Source organism: Coregonus lavaretus (genome assembly GCF_964263955.1).
Source record: "Coregonus lavaretus genome assembly, chromosome: 12".
Taxonomy (NCBI): domain Eukaryota; kingdom Metazoa; phylum Chordata; class Actinopteri; order Salmoniformes; family Salmonidae; genus Coregonus; species Coregonus lavaretus.
Window position 1 is genome coordinate 33,900,017 of NC_139999.1, and position 16,736 is coordinate 33,916,752.

Here is a 16,736-nt window from a genome sequence, read left to right on the forward strand (position 1 = left end):
TCACCACTTTTCACAAAGAAAAAAAGGCACGTTCTGAGGCATGTTCCCCAACATACAGTATAGATGGTCTGGTGTTTGATGATAGATTAGTTATCTCAAGCACTGAACCAGACTTCCAGCCAATGACAAGCACTGCTGCTCGTGTCTCATCACACTTTCACAAGGAACAATTAATCAAAGATGGAGATGTGACACACAGGAACAGTTATTCTACTCCCCATTCACTGGATAAGCATGGATAAGTGCTAAGGATGGGTGGTGAAAGGAAAGTGATGATTGATTTTCAAAACCCCATGTGTAGGACTGACCAGACTACAACTATGGTCTGAACAAACAAATAAAGGTGTGTATACAATATAGCCTACGTGTGGAAAAGACTAATGCATGATTCTTCCAGAGAGCAGAAGTGACAGTGTTAAAACATTCTAGGCTTTCATCCCTCCCTCTTGGATATGGCATGTCTTTACAGCATAATAATAAGCTCCTTTATCGTTCCTTTTCTGTAAACAGTGGATAGACTGAGAGGAAATACAGTTCTCATGGCCACCCTTCCATTGAGAGCTCAATTTTTTATTTATTTTTTATATTCTTCCATTTTTATATATATATTTTGTCATTTAGCAGACACTCTTATCCAGAGCAACTTACAGGAGAATTAGGGTTAAGTGCCTTGCTCAAGGGCACATCAACAGATTTTTCACCTAGTCTGCTCGGGGATTAGAACCAGCAACCTTTCGGTTACTGGCACAACGCTCTTAACCACTAAGCTACCTGCCGCCACGGGGCAAGCCATCAGGTTCCCCTAATTGTAAACAGAATGTACGCTATGAAACGTACACTGGCCTCGGAGAAAGATGTCAAATAAATACAGCAGGTTTGATAAGTGACCCCTCTTGTTTTTTTTTCCGTTCTTGTTATTGCTCATTCTTTCAATATTTTACACCCTTTATTTTCTTCTGTTTGGGGTTGGGGGTGAGAGTGAGAGCATGTGTGTGTGTGTAGAATGGCTGGCAAAGTGGCGTGTGTGAGGGTAAACAGAGGATCATGTTTGGTGGATGGATCTTTCAGGCAGGCAGGCAGCTACAGCCCCTCCTGCGTAGGACAGCCCCTCCTGCGTAGGACAGCCCCTCCTGCGTAGGACAGCCCCTCCAGCCCCCTTGCAGCAGGGAGCAACAAACAATCCCATCTGGCCCACAGAAACCCAGTCCTGTGATACAGGCTGCCATGGTGTTGTTTCTCTTCTTTCTCTCTCTTTTCAGAATGTCAACTCATGCATTCATTTGCACCCTCTCAGTGTTATGTTAGCAGTACAAAACTGCTTTTAATTAATGCATAGCAAAACAATTCCCTTAGATTGGGTTTAACCCATATCTCTCTGGTGGGCTTGGCAGGAGCAAAGCTAGGATTCTTAATGTAACTTTAAGTTACATAAGTTATTGCTCACATCCAGATAGATTGCAAATATTTTTAGGACTATAGCATGTAAAGCTATTTGTGGTATAATCCCATTCTTGTCACTGTAACATGTGAAGTCCCTTGACTGTGTTTTCTTAAAATCAGACAACCAACAATTCAATATTTTTACTTCCAGTCAACTGTCCTCTGCTTCCCAGTTCTTCAGGCCTATGTCTAGGCTATTCACCTGTGGTTCACTAACGCCCTCTTCAGGTGATTTATTGTAAACTCATTGCATGCCTCCTATAATCTTTGCCCAGGGTTGTGAAATCCTGGGAATTTTCCAAATGTGAAAAATTCCATGGGACTACTGGTGGGGATTTTTGCACACTGACTTACTATTTTGTTCTCTTTGTCATCAAATAAGACATACTCTTCCATACAAATAATAATAGGCTTTATTTAGGTTTTGAACTTCAATTAAGTAGTGCTCAGTTCTGAACAAACAGAGTAAAAACTCAAACGGACAGCTAGGAAAAGCTCAAACCAAGTTTATTCACCCACTGGGTCATACAGCTGCAAAGACAACATACAAGTCACACAAGCACATATTTATACCTTCCAACTAGGCAGACTCATCTCCTTGCATGTCTAAGACAGACACTACTTCTCTGTTGTTAGGCAGAAACACAGTAGGTTCCTCTTACTGGTATTGTCATGGCCCTGCCTAAGTCTAGGACCCTCATGGGCATGGAAATGTGTGTGTGTGTGTGAGATAGGACTGCGTTCAGATGGCCTTCGGGGTGGGCCCCTGTGGCCCCCCTCCCAGCAGTGTCTTCTCTCTTCAACTGTTGACCTTATCTCGAGTTGAGTTCCACATCCCTCATGGTCCTGGTTCCACAGCAACTGGTCTGCCTTATCAGGAACAAACTAGACTACTGTTGCCCTTTGCCTCCCTCCTTAGGAACATTCATATTCAACAATAACATATTTGAACAGAATATTAACTTTCTGCACTTCCCCTTTTCTCACTCAGTAACTTTCCATATCACTCAGTAACTTTCCACACAAAGGTCCTCTTTACCCTTCATTGACCCCTAACATATACATTCCGTATACATGTGAAATAATCAAGAAGTTCTGGTATGGTAACATGAATAAGTATATTTCAAGATAGAATCCAACATTAGCCTAAAATTGTACTTGTAATCTACTTTGTAAAATTGCTAGAATTATCCAATAAACATTATTTTAACAAAATTATAAATGTATCATGTGCATCTGAACCCCCCCCCCCCCTCCAAAAAGGCATCTAAAAATAAAATGATAAACCTGTCCACTTATTAAGCTTGTTGTCCATATGTTGTCCCTTTTTCATCCTTAGTTGCTCATTCAGACTCTGATTTAATGTCCATTTCCTCCTTTGTATCACTCTGAAGCTGTGTGCTGGACCCTAGTTCTGTTCCTGGCTCAAAAAGGTTAAGGTTCGCCCTGATAGCCACCAATTTCTCCACTCTGTTGTTTGTTAGACTGTTGCCCACCTTTGTTTGGGTTTTCCCAAAGAATGCTCTGTGGCGCACAGAGGCTGCTGATGTTGGTGGGATCTGAAGGATCACAGAGGCGATGGGTGACAGGGCCTCAGATGCACAGAGCCCCTTCCACCAGGTGTAGGGAGAAATGTGCTGGCATGATTGCCATATCCCATCCCCATTCCAAAGGCCTTGCTTGGTAGAGAACTTTGCCAGACTTGCCAGAACTTTACCCTCATCAAGATTGAGGTGGTGTGAGAGGGTAGAAATCACATAGTATGCACTGTTGATCTGTTCTCCAGAAAGTATTTGTTTCCCAATATGCTTCGGATCTAGCATGTATGCTGCTGCGTGAATTGGCTTGATACAAAACTCTCCACACATCTCCACAAATCGAACAACTGCCGACTCCTCTGTGTTGAGTAGCAAGGCTGAAGGGAGGGCCATGCTGATTTTGTCTTTTAAATCAGCAAAAAGCCTGAGAACATCTGACAAGACAGCATCCTCTCCTTCAATCTGATCAATGGCAGATGCGATCGGTGAGAGTAGTGTAAGATTGCGAACCACTCTCTCCCAAAACACATCATCAAGCAGTATTTTCCTGATGGAGATTTCAATATCCACAGACTGCGATCTTGCCATTTCTTGCAAAGACTCCTTGTGCTTCAGAAGGCTGTTGTACATGGTGACAACCCCAGCCCATCCAGTGTTGCAGGGCAGCTTCAGTGTGGAGTTACTTTTCTTTGTATTTTTCTTGCTGTAGGTTGCTGCCATTTCCTCTTTGCTCCTGACATCCTGTACAACTTGCTTGGCTGTCTTGTATAGCGTTTCCATCGTTTGCAAACTCATGATGTCCTTGATGAGTAGGTTAAGCCCATGAGCCGTGCACCCAATAGGTGTAATGTGAGGGTAGGCCTCCTCCACTTGTGCCCAGGCAGCCTTCATGTTTGCGGCACTATCAGTAACAACAGCAAACACCTTCTGTGGTCCAATGTCATTGATTACAGCTTTCAGCTCATCAGCAATGTACGTGCTCGTGTGTGTGTTGTCCTTTTTGTCTGTTGTCTTGAAAACCAATGGTAGAGGAGTAGAGACTATGTAGTTTATGATGCCATAACCTTGCACATTTGACCACCCTTCGGAGATAACAGCAACACTGTCTGCCTTCTCTATTGTTTCCTTCACCTTTCCTTGCACTCTGTTGAACTCAGCTTCCAGTAAATGAGTAGACAGAGCATCTCTGTTGGGAGGAGAGTATCCAGGGCAAATAACATTGAAACATCTCTTCCAGTACACATTCTCACTGAGCATGAGGGGTGAGCCTGTGGCATATACAGCTCGAGCCAGGCACTCATCGGCATTCTTCTGGCTATGGTCTTCCATTGTATGGCAGAACAATGGTTCTTGTGAGCTTTGATATAATGTTGCGTTTTTGCATTTGGTTAAATGCACCTGCAACTTTGTGGCATTCTTTACATACTGCTTTGTACAGTAGTTGCACATGTACATAGTCTTCCCATCGTCATTAATGGCTGGGGTGAAATGCTTCCACACATCTGATACTAAACGTGGCATTTTTCCACCTATAGAAATAAAGTGGAAATGTTTAAATCAGCCTACACATAACAGCATGAAATGTTAAAGGTAGCCTACAGTATGCACTGGGAAATGAATCAAGCAATAAGTCGGAAGTATGATTAGCCTATTGTGCTTGAAATGTTTTTATATATATGTTTTTAGCCTGTGTGGAAATAGCTAAATGTGTAGCTATTTCAAGAACAATATGATCAATCAAAACCATAATCAACTTACCTTACTAGGGAGTATATCGTTAACAATAGTCTCCTGTCCTGACGTAGCAAATATAATATATATATATATTGCTGAAGTATAAAGAATTGTTACTTTCAAAAAGTGTTTCTCCACATTAAAAATACAGGAGTTCTTTTAAAAATCCCAACATTACAAACAGTCCGTCGAAATTTTTCATGGAAATTTACCGGAAATGTACCTTTTTGCCACCAGCTGCTATACAAGCTAGTACATAAAGCTAGATAATGTTTGCTAGGCAACTTTATCCATGATAATATAATAATAACACGTCAACGAAAATACGTTTATCTACTGACCTATTTGTATTCATCCACAACTCAGTGATGAATCAGAAAGGAATATGAAACGCATAACTTTTTATTTTCGTTGCTGCAACCCGGAAGTACTTCTGTTACACATGGGTTTCCATTTGCAGTTGTTTGAAGAAGCATGAGAGTGCAGTGAACAAGCCATGAACTGACTGAGCTTTTAAACAGCAAAACACCGGTAGGTTTCACCAAACAACCTTTTATTAAAAGGAATGCTGATAGATGTTGCCAGATGCTTGATAGTTGATGTTGCCAGATGTTTTGACACAAGAGTATCTTCAGCCAAGTAGGTAGCTAGCCATAATAGCAGATATTTGAAATGTGCTTGCTGAGAAAAGATTTCAGTCAAGCTGTGAGAATAGAGTTAATGTGTTTCTAGTGATTTGGCCTACAGTAACCCCGTGGTGAATTGCGCTATTTGTGTATGTTGTTTCTATCCAGGTACATTCCTGCTTCTTGTAGTCACTGGGAACATCGAAGTGCATTATTTATCTGGCAGCCTACAGTACCATGTCCTCACAAAACAGTAGTGAGGGGCAGCAGTGCCCCCTGGCGGTGGGTGTGGAAACAAGCAGCCAGTCTGCCGGGGATGGGGAGACAGCCTGTGAGGTCATCACTGTCACCATAGGAGCAACAGTCCCCACAGGGTTTGAAAACACTGCTGCAGAGGAAGTCCAGGAGAAAATTGGGGCTGATGTAACAATAAGCAAGGACCGCGGTCGAATATACTTCCAAATAACCACAGATAAGCTCTCACAGGTAAGATGCCATTGGCTTTGCCGACAGATGGGTTTCACACACTCCACTGTAAAATATCCCATGTCATGGTTGATTCACAGGTCATTGGGATATGATGGCATTCCCAGTAAGTCTCTCTGTCAGATTTGACATGAAAACTTAAGCCACTTAACTGAGATTCACAATAGCTTTGAAAACATCTGCCAAACCATTATGTTACCATAGGAGAATATAATAGGTGTAGATGTAACATAACCATTTCCTACTTGGGTTCCCAAGAAAAGGGCTTTGCCACCCAAAACAATATCATTGTGATTTTAATTATTCATGGTTAATATAGAGTACCACAGTATGAGTCATAATACCCATAAAACCTAGCGGTCAAACAAGGAAATGGTTCCCATAGTTTTTCCACCATTCATTTTTCCCCATAGGGGACTTTAGAAACACTTAAAATAAGGGCTGTGTTTTGTGTAGGCTTACCCTGGTGTGACGTGTTGATAACCGTGTAAATCTCTCTAGGACAAGGTGACTTTTGTCAAAGCAACAAAGTCATTTCTGAAGATGATTATTTATTTCACGAGATTAATAAATATGTTTTAAGGTCAACCCTTTTACGTGAACTGAACTATTCCCTTTTTAAATTACTTTTTCAAAAGAAACATGCAGGTGAGCTGCTTCTGCTGGTTATGTTCTTTTTGGCCATTTTGTGGTGGAAAACTGAGTGGTTCGAGCATAACTCGTCAACCCTGTTACCCATAGATAGATAGGCTAGAAACAAAAAAAAATGTGAAGCTTGCATTCAATTGCCCCTCCCTGGTGCACAGGGGGAGTTATGATTTATGATAACTTCAACCCTGTTATGGCAACTCTGTTACTTTAATTGGCACTAAATGTAATTTCTTAATTTAACCTCTTGAGATAGGAAAACATGTTTTATATTAAGTTGAACATGTGCACTTTATGACAGAATGTTAAAATTAGGTGAAATAATTAGTTTTCTTTTACCAAATTACACTGCCCAAAAAGCACTCTATCGATGGAATGACCCAGCCTACATTTACTATTACTGTAACTGCAGAATTAGTCAATATCCTTTCATCTTTTTTGGGGGGCTACTTTAATATGACTATCACAAGAGTTTTGTGATTGTGATGAAATACAGATTTTATTTAAGCCTATTTTAAATGCTTGGTAAAAAGCCTCTTATTCTTTAATGTGGGCATCAAACCTTTGATGAATTTTGCACACATTCACAATAGTTTGTTCACCTGGCTGTGACAGTACCATTGAGTAAATTCAAATATAGCCTAGCTTTTTTTACCTGTGCCTCTTTCTAGGTCCATCATCTGAGGTCTGTAGACAACCTGTTTGTTGTGGTTGAAGAGTATGACAACTATCAGTTTAAAGACTCAAAGGTATGTCTCTTTTCATTACAGCACAGCCAACCTGAATTCATACAGCCCTACACGTTCATTCCAATTATAACATTCACGTTGGTAATAAAAGACAGGTCCCCTACACTTTATACCATGCTTCTCCCTCTTAGGGTATTTGATAAAAACACTACCCATTCTGTCCAACAGGAGGGGACATTGGAGGACTTGCAGAAGCTGGCCTCCAAGCTGCCATGGACCAACGCACTGAAGGTCTGGAAACTGAACACCTCTCTGAAGAAGAAGAGGGGACCCCATAGACGGCCCCAAGGTCCCAAGGGGAAGGGAAGGAGAGGCAGAGATTTCAGAGATAGAGGCAAAGCCAACAAAGATGTTGTGGAGACAGACACCGTGGAGACTGTCACTGCAGAAACAGATAAGCTGCTGCTGGAGCCTCAGGCACCTACTGCAGGCCAGGGGGGTGGGGTGGGGGAGGCCGGGTCACCTGACCTGGAGAACAGCCCCCTGGGTGAGCAGCAGGAGGTGGAGGGGCAGGAGCCCGGGCCAAAGTTGCTGAAGTTCCGTGTGACGTGCAGCCGAGCAGGAGACAAACACAGCTTCTCCTCCAACGAGGCCGCCAGGGACTTTGGTGGCGCCGTGCAAGACTTCTTCCAGTGGAAAGCAGACATGACCAAGTTTGATATCGAGGTAAAAATATCATAACATTGCATCCTGTTCCAACAGGACTGGTACCCACTGAATTCCTATGCCCGCCCTAGACAGGCTTGTCAAGATAAGCCTGCGAGACACAACTAAATTGATTATGTTACAAAGAGGGAAGGAATAACAGTTCTGAGACTAAATATTTTCCCTCTAAATAAATAGGTGGGGTCACATAATGTGATGTGAAATTAAACAAGTGTGTTTCCATTATGATTACACCATGTGTGTGTTGCCAGGTCCTGCTGAACATACATAACGTTGAGGTGGTGATTGGCATTGCCCTGACAGAGGAGAGTCTCCACAGGAGAAACATTACTCACTTTGGACCCACCACGCTGCGCTCCACCCTGTGCTATGGCATGCTCAGGTCTCCTACTCTCCCTCCATTCACACTCAGTACAGTCAAGCTAAACGGAAAGCTCTCTGTACCTCATGCCTGCACTTTGATAATGCATGGGTGTAATACGGATTGTGATAAAATAACCCCATTCTGTGATTTCTTGATGCAACCTATTTTGATTTACACATGACACAACACATACAGTAGCGTAGTGCTTCATGTAAAGTATGTTGCCTCTAACTGATTAAAATTTGTGAAAATCAATATTTGGCACACTGATAACTGATATTTGTGTGTCTCTTTCATTGGACAGACTCTCTAAGCCTCAGGCGTCTGATGTTATACTTGATCCCATGTGTGGAACTGGAGCAATACCTTTAGAGGTAAGAAGGAGAATCACAATATACTGTTATTAAAAAGAGAAAATATGACTACGGTAACTGACTATGCCTTCCATGGTGGCAGGTAGCTTAGTGGTTAAGAGCGTTGGGCCAGTAATCGAAAGGTTGCTGGTTCGAATCCCTGAGCCGACTAGGTGAAAAATCTGTCTATGTGCCCTTGAGCAAGGCACTTAACCCTAATTGCTCCTGTAAGTCGCTCTGGATAAGAGCTTCTGCTAAATGACTAAAATGTAAAATCTAATGAAGTAGTAATCAGATGGTATAGCCTACTGAGTAGTTGATTGTCTCTATCAGGGAGCCATTGAATGGCAGCAGGCGTTCTACCTGGCCGGAGACAACAATGACATGGCAGTGAGCCGCACAGTCAATAACATCTGTCACATCCAGAAGAAGAGACTAGACAAGGGCAGGTGAGACACAACAAATCAAACCATACATAAGTGACTTTATGAGAATTAGAAGACATCGTTTCAATTTTGGATCGTGCAAGACAAAGTGATGAGACCCATTTGATCGTTAGTTGTGTTTACTCTATATACTCCCCAACCCTGCAGTGCGCCAGGGCTGCCCATGGACACAGTGCAGTGGGACCTGTGCCATCTACCCATGAGAACCAGCTCAGTGGACATCATCATCACTGACATGCCCTTTGGGAAGAGGTAGGTACCACAGTACAGTTTCTATTAGGACCAACACTCAAAATTGACTAAACCGCCCAGATATGGCTCATTTCTGTATGGAATGTATTGGTATTGTTTACGTGGCTGAGGTGTACATTGTGTGGTTTTCTTATAGAATGGGCTCCAGGAAGAAGAACTGGGACCTGTACCCGCCCTGTCTGAGAGAGATGGCCCGGGTGTCCAGACCAGGCTCAGGGAAGGCTGTCATCCTGACCCAGGATAAGAAATGCTTTCAAAAGGTAATGTACCACACATACAGTAAGACTGTGTAATCCGTGGTGGATGGAGTGGGGTGTACAGACGTGTCCTAACCTGTCTGTACCTGAAGGCTAGGTCATCAACGGGAAATTCCAGGATAACCAGAGAATGAGTAGTTGAGGATGTTGTGGTGTCTTATTAAATGTAATTAATCCACACCAATATTATCTGTGTGAACAAATCTCTATTGTTAGTGTATAGTATGGACTGAATCTACTCTGTTTCTAGTATAGGTGGTCCCTTGGCCAGATGGCATTTCTCCAAGCAATACTGTGGTGTGTCAACATTAATGAGTTGTGCCATGAGTGTCTTGTGACCGGATATTTGTTCCCTCAGGCCATATCGAGGATGGGAGGACTCTGGCGGAAGCACCACACGGTCTGGGTCAACGTAGGGGGCCTACACGCAGGGGTGTTCCTCCTCAAGCGCACAGCAGGGATCTTTGGCCAAACCCCAGAAGATGTCCGGGAACCACTAGAAGAGCAACCAGGGAAGGAAAAACCAGCAGAAGGAAAGGAGGATAAGTGACAGAGTTAAGCCCGACCTATACAGAAGTATACTTTAGAAATGGCATAGAAATAACTTTTTGCCATTATATATTTGATTAACCTATTTTGCTGGGTTTTTTGTTGAAGGTCCAAAAGTGAGTATGTCTCATAGGAAAACCTTTCCTAAGTTTTACTGTATTGTTATTGACAGACGAGGTTTGGGTTAAGTGAAAGAAAAGTTGTCTGCCTGCTTATTACAACCAGTTTCCTATTCATGTTAAACTCCAGCTTTATAAAAAGTTGTCTTGCTACGCCTGAGTGCCAGTTATATAAATACAAGTCATTAATCATCCATGGTTCTTTTAGCTACGGTAGGTAAGCAAAACTTGATTTATACCCCCATTGTGTTGTTGAGGGAATCAGTTCAAATGACCACACCTCTCCACCTCTCCGTTCTGTACGATGACTCTTTATGGTAAATAAAACTTGTTTCCAAACATGCGTTAAAGGGCGACTGCACTTTGTAATTTGGCCTCATTTATATTTGTTTCATTAAGAAATGCTAGCGGCCATGACTGAAGTCAAATGTCAGTTGTTTTTGGGTTGTGGTTTGATGTGGGTGTCTCTTGTGTGTTCGCAAGTGGGAAGAGTTAGTCCAAAGAGTTTCCCCTTTAATGTTGATGTAATGGACTTTTTTTATGACACAGACTGCACACACTCATTCATCACCCAGCTGCATAAACAATGACAACAGTGTCTCATCATTACATCAGAGGGGTATACAAAGCAGCTAACTTGCCTAAATATTCTGAAATAACTTTCAATTTTTTTTTAAGATAAGCTTGAAATTGGAAATTGGTCTAATTGACTCAACAATCAAAAACACAGAACTTTAGCTATCTTGTTGAATCAGAAAATCAACAGTTATTTCTGAATGTTTATCGAAGTTAGCTGGCTAACACATTGATCCTGCTTTGTAGTATACCCCTCTGGTATGTCTGCTGCTGTTGCAAAACAGATGCATCATTGATAGTGTGACATCAGTCTACCTCATTTTAAGTTTGGGAGTTTCACACATCACCATGATTGTGTCACATAAAATTGACTATGTTCTCATGCAAGTTTTGTCTAAATATGACAGACTAGGAACATTTCATCTTATTTGATTGAAATTTCAGTTTAATAATGTTGGCTTGAATAACATGTTAGTAAACAGTGTAATTTATTGAGGCTATCCATGATGACACTTCATCAGTGGAATGTATTTATTTTATTAAGCCTAATCTGATTACAATCAAATGTGGGTTTGTTGGTTTGTTTTGTTCAGGCATAGATCTATCTGAAAATAGATATAGTCGTAGTCCTACTAGTGATGGGAAGTTCCGCTCTTTTTACTGACTGATCTTTTCGACTCGTTCAGTCAAAATAACTAATCTTTCGACTCAGTTTGTTCATTTGAGTCAGTAATGGCCAAAGCACGCAGGACCCCCTACCGGCGAACGATGAACTGAAAACTCGAAAGAGTCATGATTCTACAAGCCTCTCATTCTCATGTCATTCACCATAGGGCAGGGTTCCCCAACTGGCAGCCCGTGGGCTAACGCGGGTGGTTTTATTTGGCCATCCAAGTTTTCTGAGCAAAAAAAAACATTTTATTTTTATTTTCAATGTTGGACATAGAAGACTGTAAAAACACCAGTCATTTTAATTTTGGAAATATGTTCCCAAGTATTCCCACACATAATAGAGGGACACGTCATTGTAAGCAAGTTTTGAAATGATGTTTTTGTAAAATATTATATCTGTTTGTAATTCCTGCGGTCAAATTGCAGTCTACAAATGATTTGTAATTATGTTCTGGCCCCCCGACCATCCGCTCATGAAAAAATCGGCCCTGCCATAGGGGGCTTTTTGGAGCTGTCATTTGTGACTGAGACTTGTAACTGTGTGCTTTAAACAATGTACATTTGTGATTGCTAGGCATACAAATAAGATTATTTCTTGGTACATTTGAAACAAGGTCTAGTTGTGGCTGCAACCGAACTAGATTGTGAACTACCCTTGGCGGAATAATAAGTTGCCCGATGACTCTTCTGCTGCTCTGTCCTTCGCTACATATACTCCTCATTCCGGAGAAGAAACTAATGTCCGTGGGCGTGGCGTTTTGTCTGGAGCAAGTAGTCTGGGTAGCCAGGCAAGGTGGTAAGCACAGTCGTTTGCGAGCTGCAGCACCCCAAGCAATTCGTTTTCGAGTTTGAGTTTGTTGAGTAAAGGCTGTGTATTAAAGGATCTGCATGGTCAATCCCTCATCTGCAGTGGCCAGTATTTACTGCGGTACGGCCTCACCAGAAGTCAGGGCATTATATATATTTTTTCTCACCTTTATTTAACCAGGTAAGCCAGTTGAGAACAAGTTCTCATTTACAACTGCGACCTGGCCAAGATAAAGAAAAGCAGTGCGATAAAAACAACAACACAGAGTTACATATGGGGTAAAACAAAACATAAAGTCAAAAATACAACAGAAAATATATATATACAATGTGTGCAAATGTAGCAAGTTATGGAGGTAAGGCAATAAACAGGCTATAGTGCAAAATAATTACAATTAGTATTAACACTGGAATGATAGATGTGCAAATAGAGATACTGGGGTGCAAATGAGCAAAAATAAATAACAATATAGGGATGAGGTAGTTGGGTGGGCTAATTTCAGATGGGCTGTGTACAGGTGCAGTGATCGGTAAGGTGCTCTGACAACTGATGCTTAAAGTTAGTGAGGGAGATAAGAGTCTCCAGCTCCAGATTTGTGCAATTCGTTCCAGTCATTGGCAGCAGAGAACTGGAAGGAATGGCGGCCAAAGGAGGTGTTGGCTTTGGGGATGACCAGTGAGATATACCTGCTGGAGCGCATACGGGTGGGTGTTGCTATGGTGACCAATGAGCTAAAATAAGGCAGGGATTTGCCTAGCAGTGATTTATAGATGGCCTGGAGCCAGTGGGTTTGGCGACGAATATGTAGTGAGGACCAGTCAACAAGAGCGTACAGGTCACAGTGGTGTGTAGTGTATGGGGCTTTGGAGACAAAACGGATGGCACTGTGATAGAATACATCCAATTTGCTGAGTAGAGTGTTGGAGGCTATTTTGTAAATGACATCGCCGAAGTCAAGGATCGGTAGGATAGTCAGTTTTACGAGGGCATGTTTGGCAGCATGAGTGAAGGAGGCTTTGTTGCGAAATAGGAAGCCAATTCTAGATTTAACTTTGGATTGGAGATTCTTAATACTCATTGTGCTTCACAGAGCGGATGACACACAGCTGTACATTTCAATGAAGCATGGTGAAGCCCCAAAATTGCCCTCGCTAGAAGCCTGTGTTTCAGACATAAGGAAGTGGATGGCTGAAAACTTTTTACTTTTAAACTCGGACAAAACAGAGATGCTTGTTCTAGGTCCCAAGAAACAAAGAGATCTTCTGTTAAATCTGACAATTCATCTTGATGGTTGTAAAGTCGTCTCAAATAAAACTGTGAAGGACCTAGGCGTTACTCTTGACCCTGATCTCTCTTTTGACGAACATATCAAGACTGTTTCAAGGACAGCTTTTTTCCATCTACGTAACATTGCAAAAATCAGAAATTTTCTGTCCAAAAATGATGCAGAAAAATTAATCCATGCATTTGTTACTTCTAGATTAGACTACTGCAATGCTCTATTTTCCGGCTACCCGGATAAAGCACTAAATAAACTTCAGTTAGTGCTAAATACGGCTGCTAGAATCCTGACTAGAACCAAGAAATTTGATCATATTACTCCAGTGCTAGCTTCCCTACACTGGCTTCCTGTTAAGGCAAGGGCTGATTTCAAGGTTTTACTGTTAACCTATAAAGCGTTACATGGGCTTGCTCCTACCTATCTTTCCGAGTTGGTCCTGCCGTACATACCAATACGTACGCTACGGTCACAAGACGCAGGCCTCCTAATTGTCCCTAGAATTTCTAAGCAAACAGCGGGAGGCAGGGCTTTCTCCTATAGATCTCCATTTTTATGGAACAGTCTGCCTACCCATGTGAGAGACGCAGACTCGGTCTCAACCTTTAAGTCTTTACTGAAGACTTATCTCTTCAGTAGGTCATATGATTGAGTGTAGTCTGGCCCAGGAGTGTGAAGGTGAACGGAAAGGCTGGAGCAACGAACAGCCCTTGCTGTCTCTGCCAGGCCGGTTCCCCTCTCCACTGGGGTTCTCTGCCTCTAACCCTGTTGCAGGGGCTGAGTCACTGGCCTGCTGGTGCTCTTTCATGCCGTCCCTGGGAGGGGTGCGTCACTTGAGTGGGTTGAGTTACTGACGTGATCTTCCTGTCTGGGTTGGCGCCCCCCCCCCCCTTGGTTTGTGCTGTGGTGGAGACCTCTGTGGGCTATACTCGGCCTTGTCTCAGGATTGTAAGTTGGTGGTTGGGGATATCCCTCTAGTGGTGCGGGGGCTGTGCTTTGGCGGAGTGGGTGGGGTTATATCCTTCCTGTTTGGCCCTGTCCGGGGGTTTCTTCGGATGGGGCCACAGTGTCTCCGGACCGCTCCTGTCTCAGCCTCCAGTATTTATGCTGCAGTAGTTTATGTGTCGGGGGGCTGGGGTTAGTTGGTTATACCTGGAGTACTTCTCCTGTCTTATCCAGTGTCCTGTGTGAATTTAAGTATGCTCTCTCTAATTCTCTCGTTCTCTCTTTCTCTCTGAGAACCTGAGCCCTAGGACCATACGTCAGGACTACCGGGCATGATGACACCCTGCTGCCCCCAGTCCGCCTGGCCTTGCTGCTATTCCAGTTTCAACTGTTCTGCCTACGGCTACGAAACCCCTACCTGTCCCAGACCTGCTGTTTTCAACTCTAAATGATCGGCTATGAAAAGCCAACTGAGAGACCTGAGCCCTAGGACCATACGTCGGGACTACCGGCCGTGGTGACTCCTTGCTATCCCCAGTCCGCCTGGCCTTGCTGCTATTCCAGTTTAAACTGTTCTGCCTGCGGTTATGGAACCCCTACCTGTCCCAGACCTGCTGTTTTTAAACTCTAATGATCGGCTATGAAAAGCCAACTGAGATTTATTCCTGATTATTATTTGACCATGCTTGTCACTTATGAACATTTTTGAACATCTTGGCATGGTTCTGTTATAATCTCCACCCGGCACAGCCAGAAGAGGACTGGCCACCCCTCATAGCCTGGTTCCTCTCTAGGTTTCTTCCTAGGTTTTGCCTTTCTAGGGAGTTTTTCCTAGCCACCGTGCTTCTACACCTGCATTACTAGCTGTTTGGGGTTTTAGGCTGGGTTTCTGTACAGCACTTCGAGATATTAGCTGATGTAAGAAGGGCTATATAAAATAAAATTGATTGATTGATTGATTGGAAGTGGTCAAGGAAGTGAGATGGTGTTTATACAGGACCTCCCGCCCCCACCTACTGTCAACCAATCATGTCAATGCGGAGCTATACAGAGCCCTCATTGTTACAAGATTTTGGAGGCACACGGTGATGTGGTACAGTGCTCAATTTGGCCTCTGCGTGCCACCGGAGTCTTCGCAATTGCGTCACACCCTCCATACGGAGCCTCTGACCACATTTTCAGATCAAGCATAAATTGGCTTTTAATCAGGGCTTTTATAGTTATTGCGCTTCACTGAGCAGAGCAGAGCTGTTGTGACAGAAGTTGTCAAGGAAGTGAGTTTGTGTCAACCAATTATGTCAATGCGGAGCTATACAGAGACATCCCCATTGTCTGCGATGCGGTACGGAGCTCAATTTGGCCTCTGTATGCCTCCGGAGGTTCTGCAATTGTGTCACATTGTGTCCATACGGCTCCTCCAACCACATTTGGGATCAAGCATCAATTGGCTTTGAAATGGAGCCATGACTCAGCTAGTAAAAATAGTCATTAAAAAATCTTAAGTGAACTGCACATCACTAAAAGGCTCTGCATGGTTAATCTGACTTCTTCAGCGACCATACAGCATTTACTGCATGCGGCCTCTGCAGAAGTCAGAGCAAACATACTTTTAGGCTTTGCAGAGCTGTTGTCAAGGAAGTGAGTTTGTGTTTATATAGGACATCCAGCCCCCACCTACTGTCAACCAATCATCTCAATGCTGAGCTACAGTGGGGAGAACAAGTATTTGATACACTGCAGATTTTGCAGGTTTTCCTACTTACAAAGCATGTAGAGGTCTGTAATTTTTATCATAGGTACACTTCAACTGTGAGAGACGGAATCTAAAAAAAAAATCCAGAAAATCACATTGTATGATTTTTAAGTAATTAATTTGCATTTTATTGCATGACATAAGTATTTGATACATCAGAAAAGCAGAACTTAATATTTGGTACAGAAACCTTTGTTTGCAATTACAGAGATCATACGTTTCCTGTAGGTCTTGACCAAGTTTGCACACACTGCAGCAGGGATTTTGGCCCACTCCTCCAAATCCTTCAGGTTTCGGGGCTGTCGCTGGGCAATACGGACTTTCAGCTCCCTCCAAAGATTTTCTATTGGGTTCAGGTCTGGAGACTGGCTAGGCCACTCCAGGACCTTGAGATGCTTCTTACGGAGCCACACCTTAGTTTCCCTGGCTGTGTGTTTCGGGTTGTGGTCATGCTGGAAGACCCAGCCACGACCCAT

The 16,736-nt window shown here is 42.9% G+C and overlaps 2 protein-coding genes across 3 annotated transcripts; one reads left to right on the forward strand and one right to left on the reverse strand.

The window, feature by feature from the left end:
* Positions 1–1,930: 1,930 nt before the first annotated feature.
* Positions 1,931–5,111, reverse strand: LOC311139063 (uncharacterized protein). Of its 2 annotated transcripts, none has more exons than XM_084173919.1 (2): positions 5,054–5,111; positions 1,931–4,507 (listed from the first exon to the last, which is right to left on the reverse strand). In XM_084173919.1, the coding sequence occupies exon 2, from the start codon at positions 4,497–4,499 to the stop codon at positions 2,784–2,786; it is 1,716 nt and encodes a 571-aa protein (XP_084030045.1). In that variant the 5' UTR covers positions 4,500–4,507; positions 5,054–5,111; the 3' UTR covers positions 1,931–2,783. The 2 variants fall into 2 exon arrangements, with proteins under 2 accessions (XP_084030045.1, XP_084030044.1); XM_084173918.1 differs by lacking the exon at positions 5,054–5,111 and adding an exon at positions 4,737–4,931.
* On the forward strand, positions 5,098–10,570 carry thumpd3 (THUMP domain containing 3). The gene is made up of 10 exons (XM_084173921.1): positions 5,098–5,243; positions 5,507–5,824; positions 7,144–7,221; positions 7,390–7,887; positions 8,139–8,269; positions 8,556–8,625; positions 8,938–9,053; positions 9,198–9,302; positions 9,439–9,562; positions 9,918–10,570. The coding sequence occupies exons 2-10, from the start codon at positions 5,576–5,578 to the stop codon at positions 10,107–10,109; spliced, it is 1,563 nt and encodes a 520-aa protein (XP_084030047.1). The 5' UTR covers positions 5,098–5,243; positions 5,507–5,575; the 3' UTR covers positions 10,110–10,570.
* Positions 10,571–16,736: the final 6,166 nt, after the last annotated feature.

What these genes read in the sequence shown, in the direction of transcription:
- LOC311139063 (XM_084173919.1), bottom strand. Translation starts at nt 4,499, where the DNA reads ATGCCACGTTTAGTATCAGATGTGTGGAAGCATTTCACCCCAGCCATT.
- thumpd3 (XM_084173921.1), top strand. Translation starts at nt 5,576, where the DNA reads ATGTCCTCACAAAACAGTAGTGAGGGGCAGCAGTGCCCCCTGGCGGTG. An exon ending in ATCAGTTTAAAGACTCAAAG is followed by an intron (nt 7,222 to 7,389) that starts GTATGTCTCTTT and finishes TCTGTCCAACAG; the next exon opens with GAGGGGACATTGGAGGACTT. An exon ending in CTGGAGCAATACCTTTAGAG is followed by an intron (nt 8,626 to 8,937) that starts GTAAGAAGGAGA and finishes TGTCTCTATCAG; the next exon opens with GGAGCCATTGAATGGCAGCA.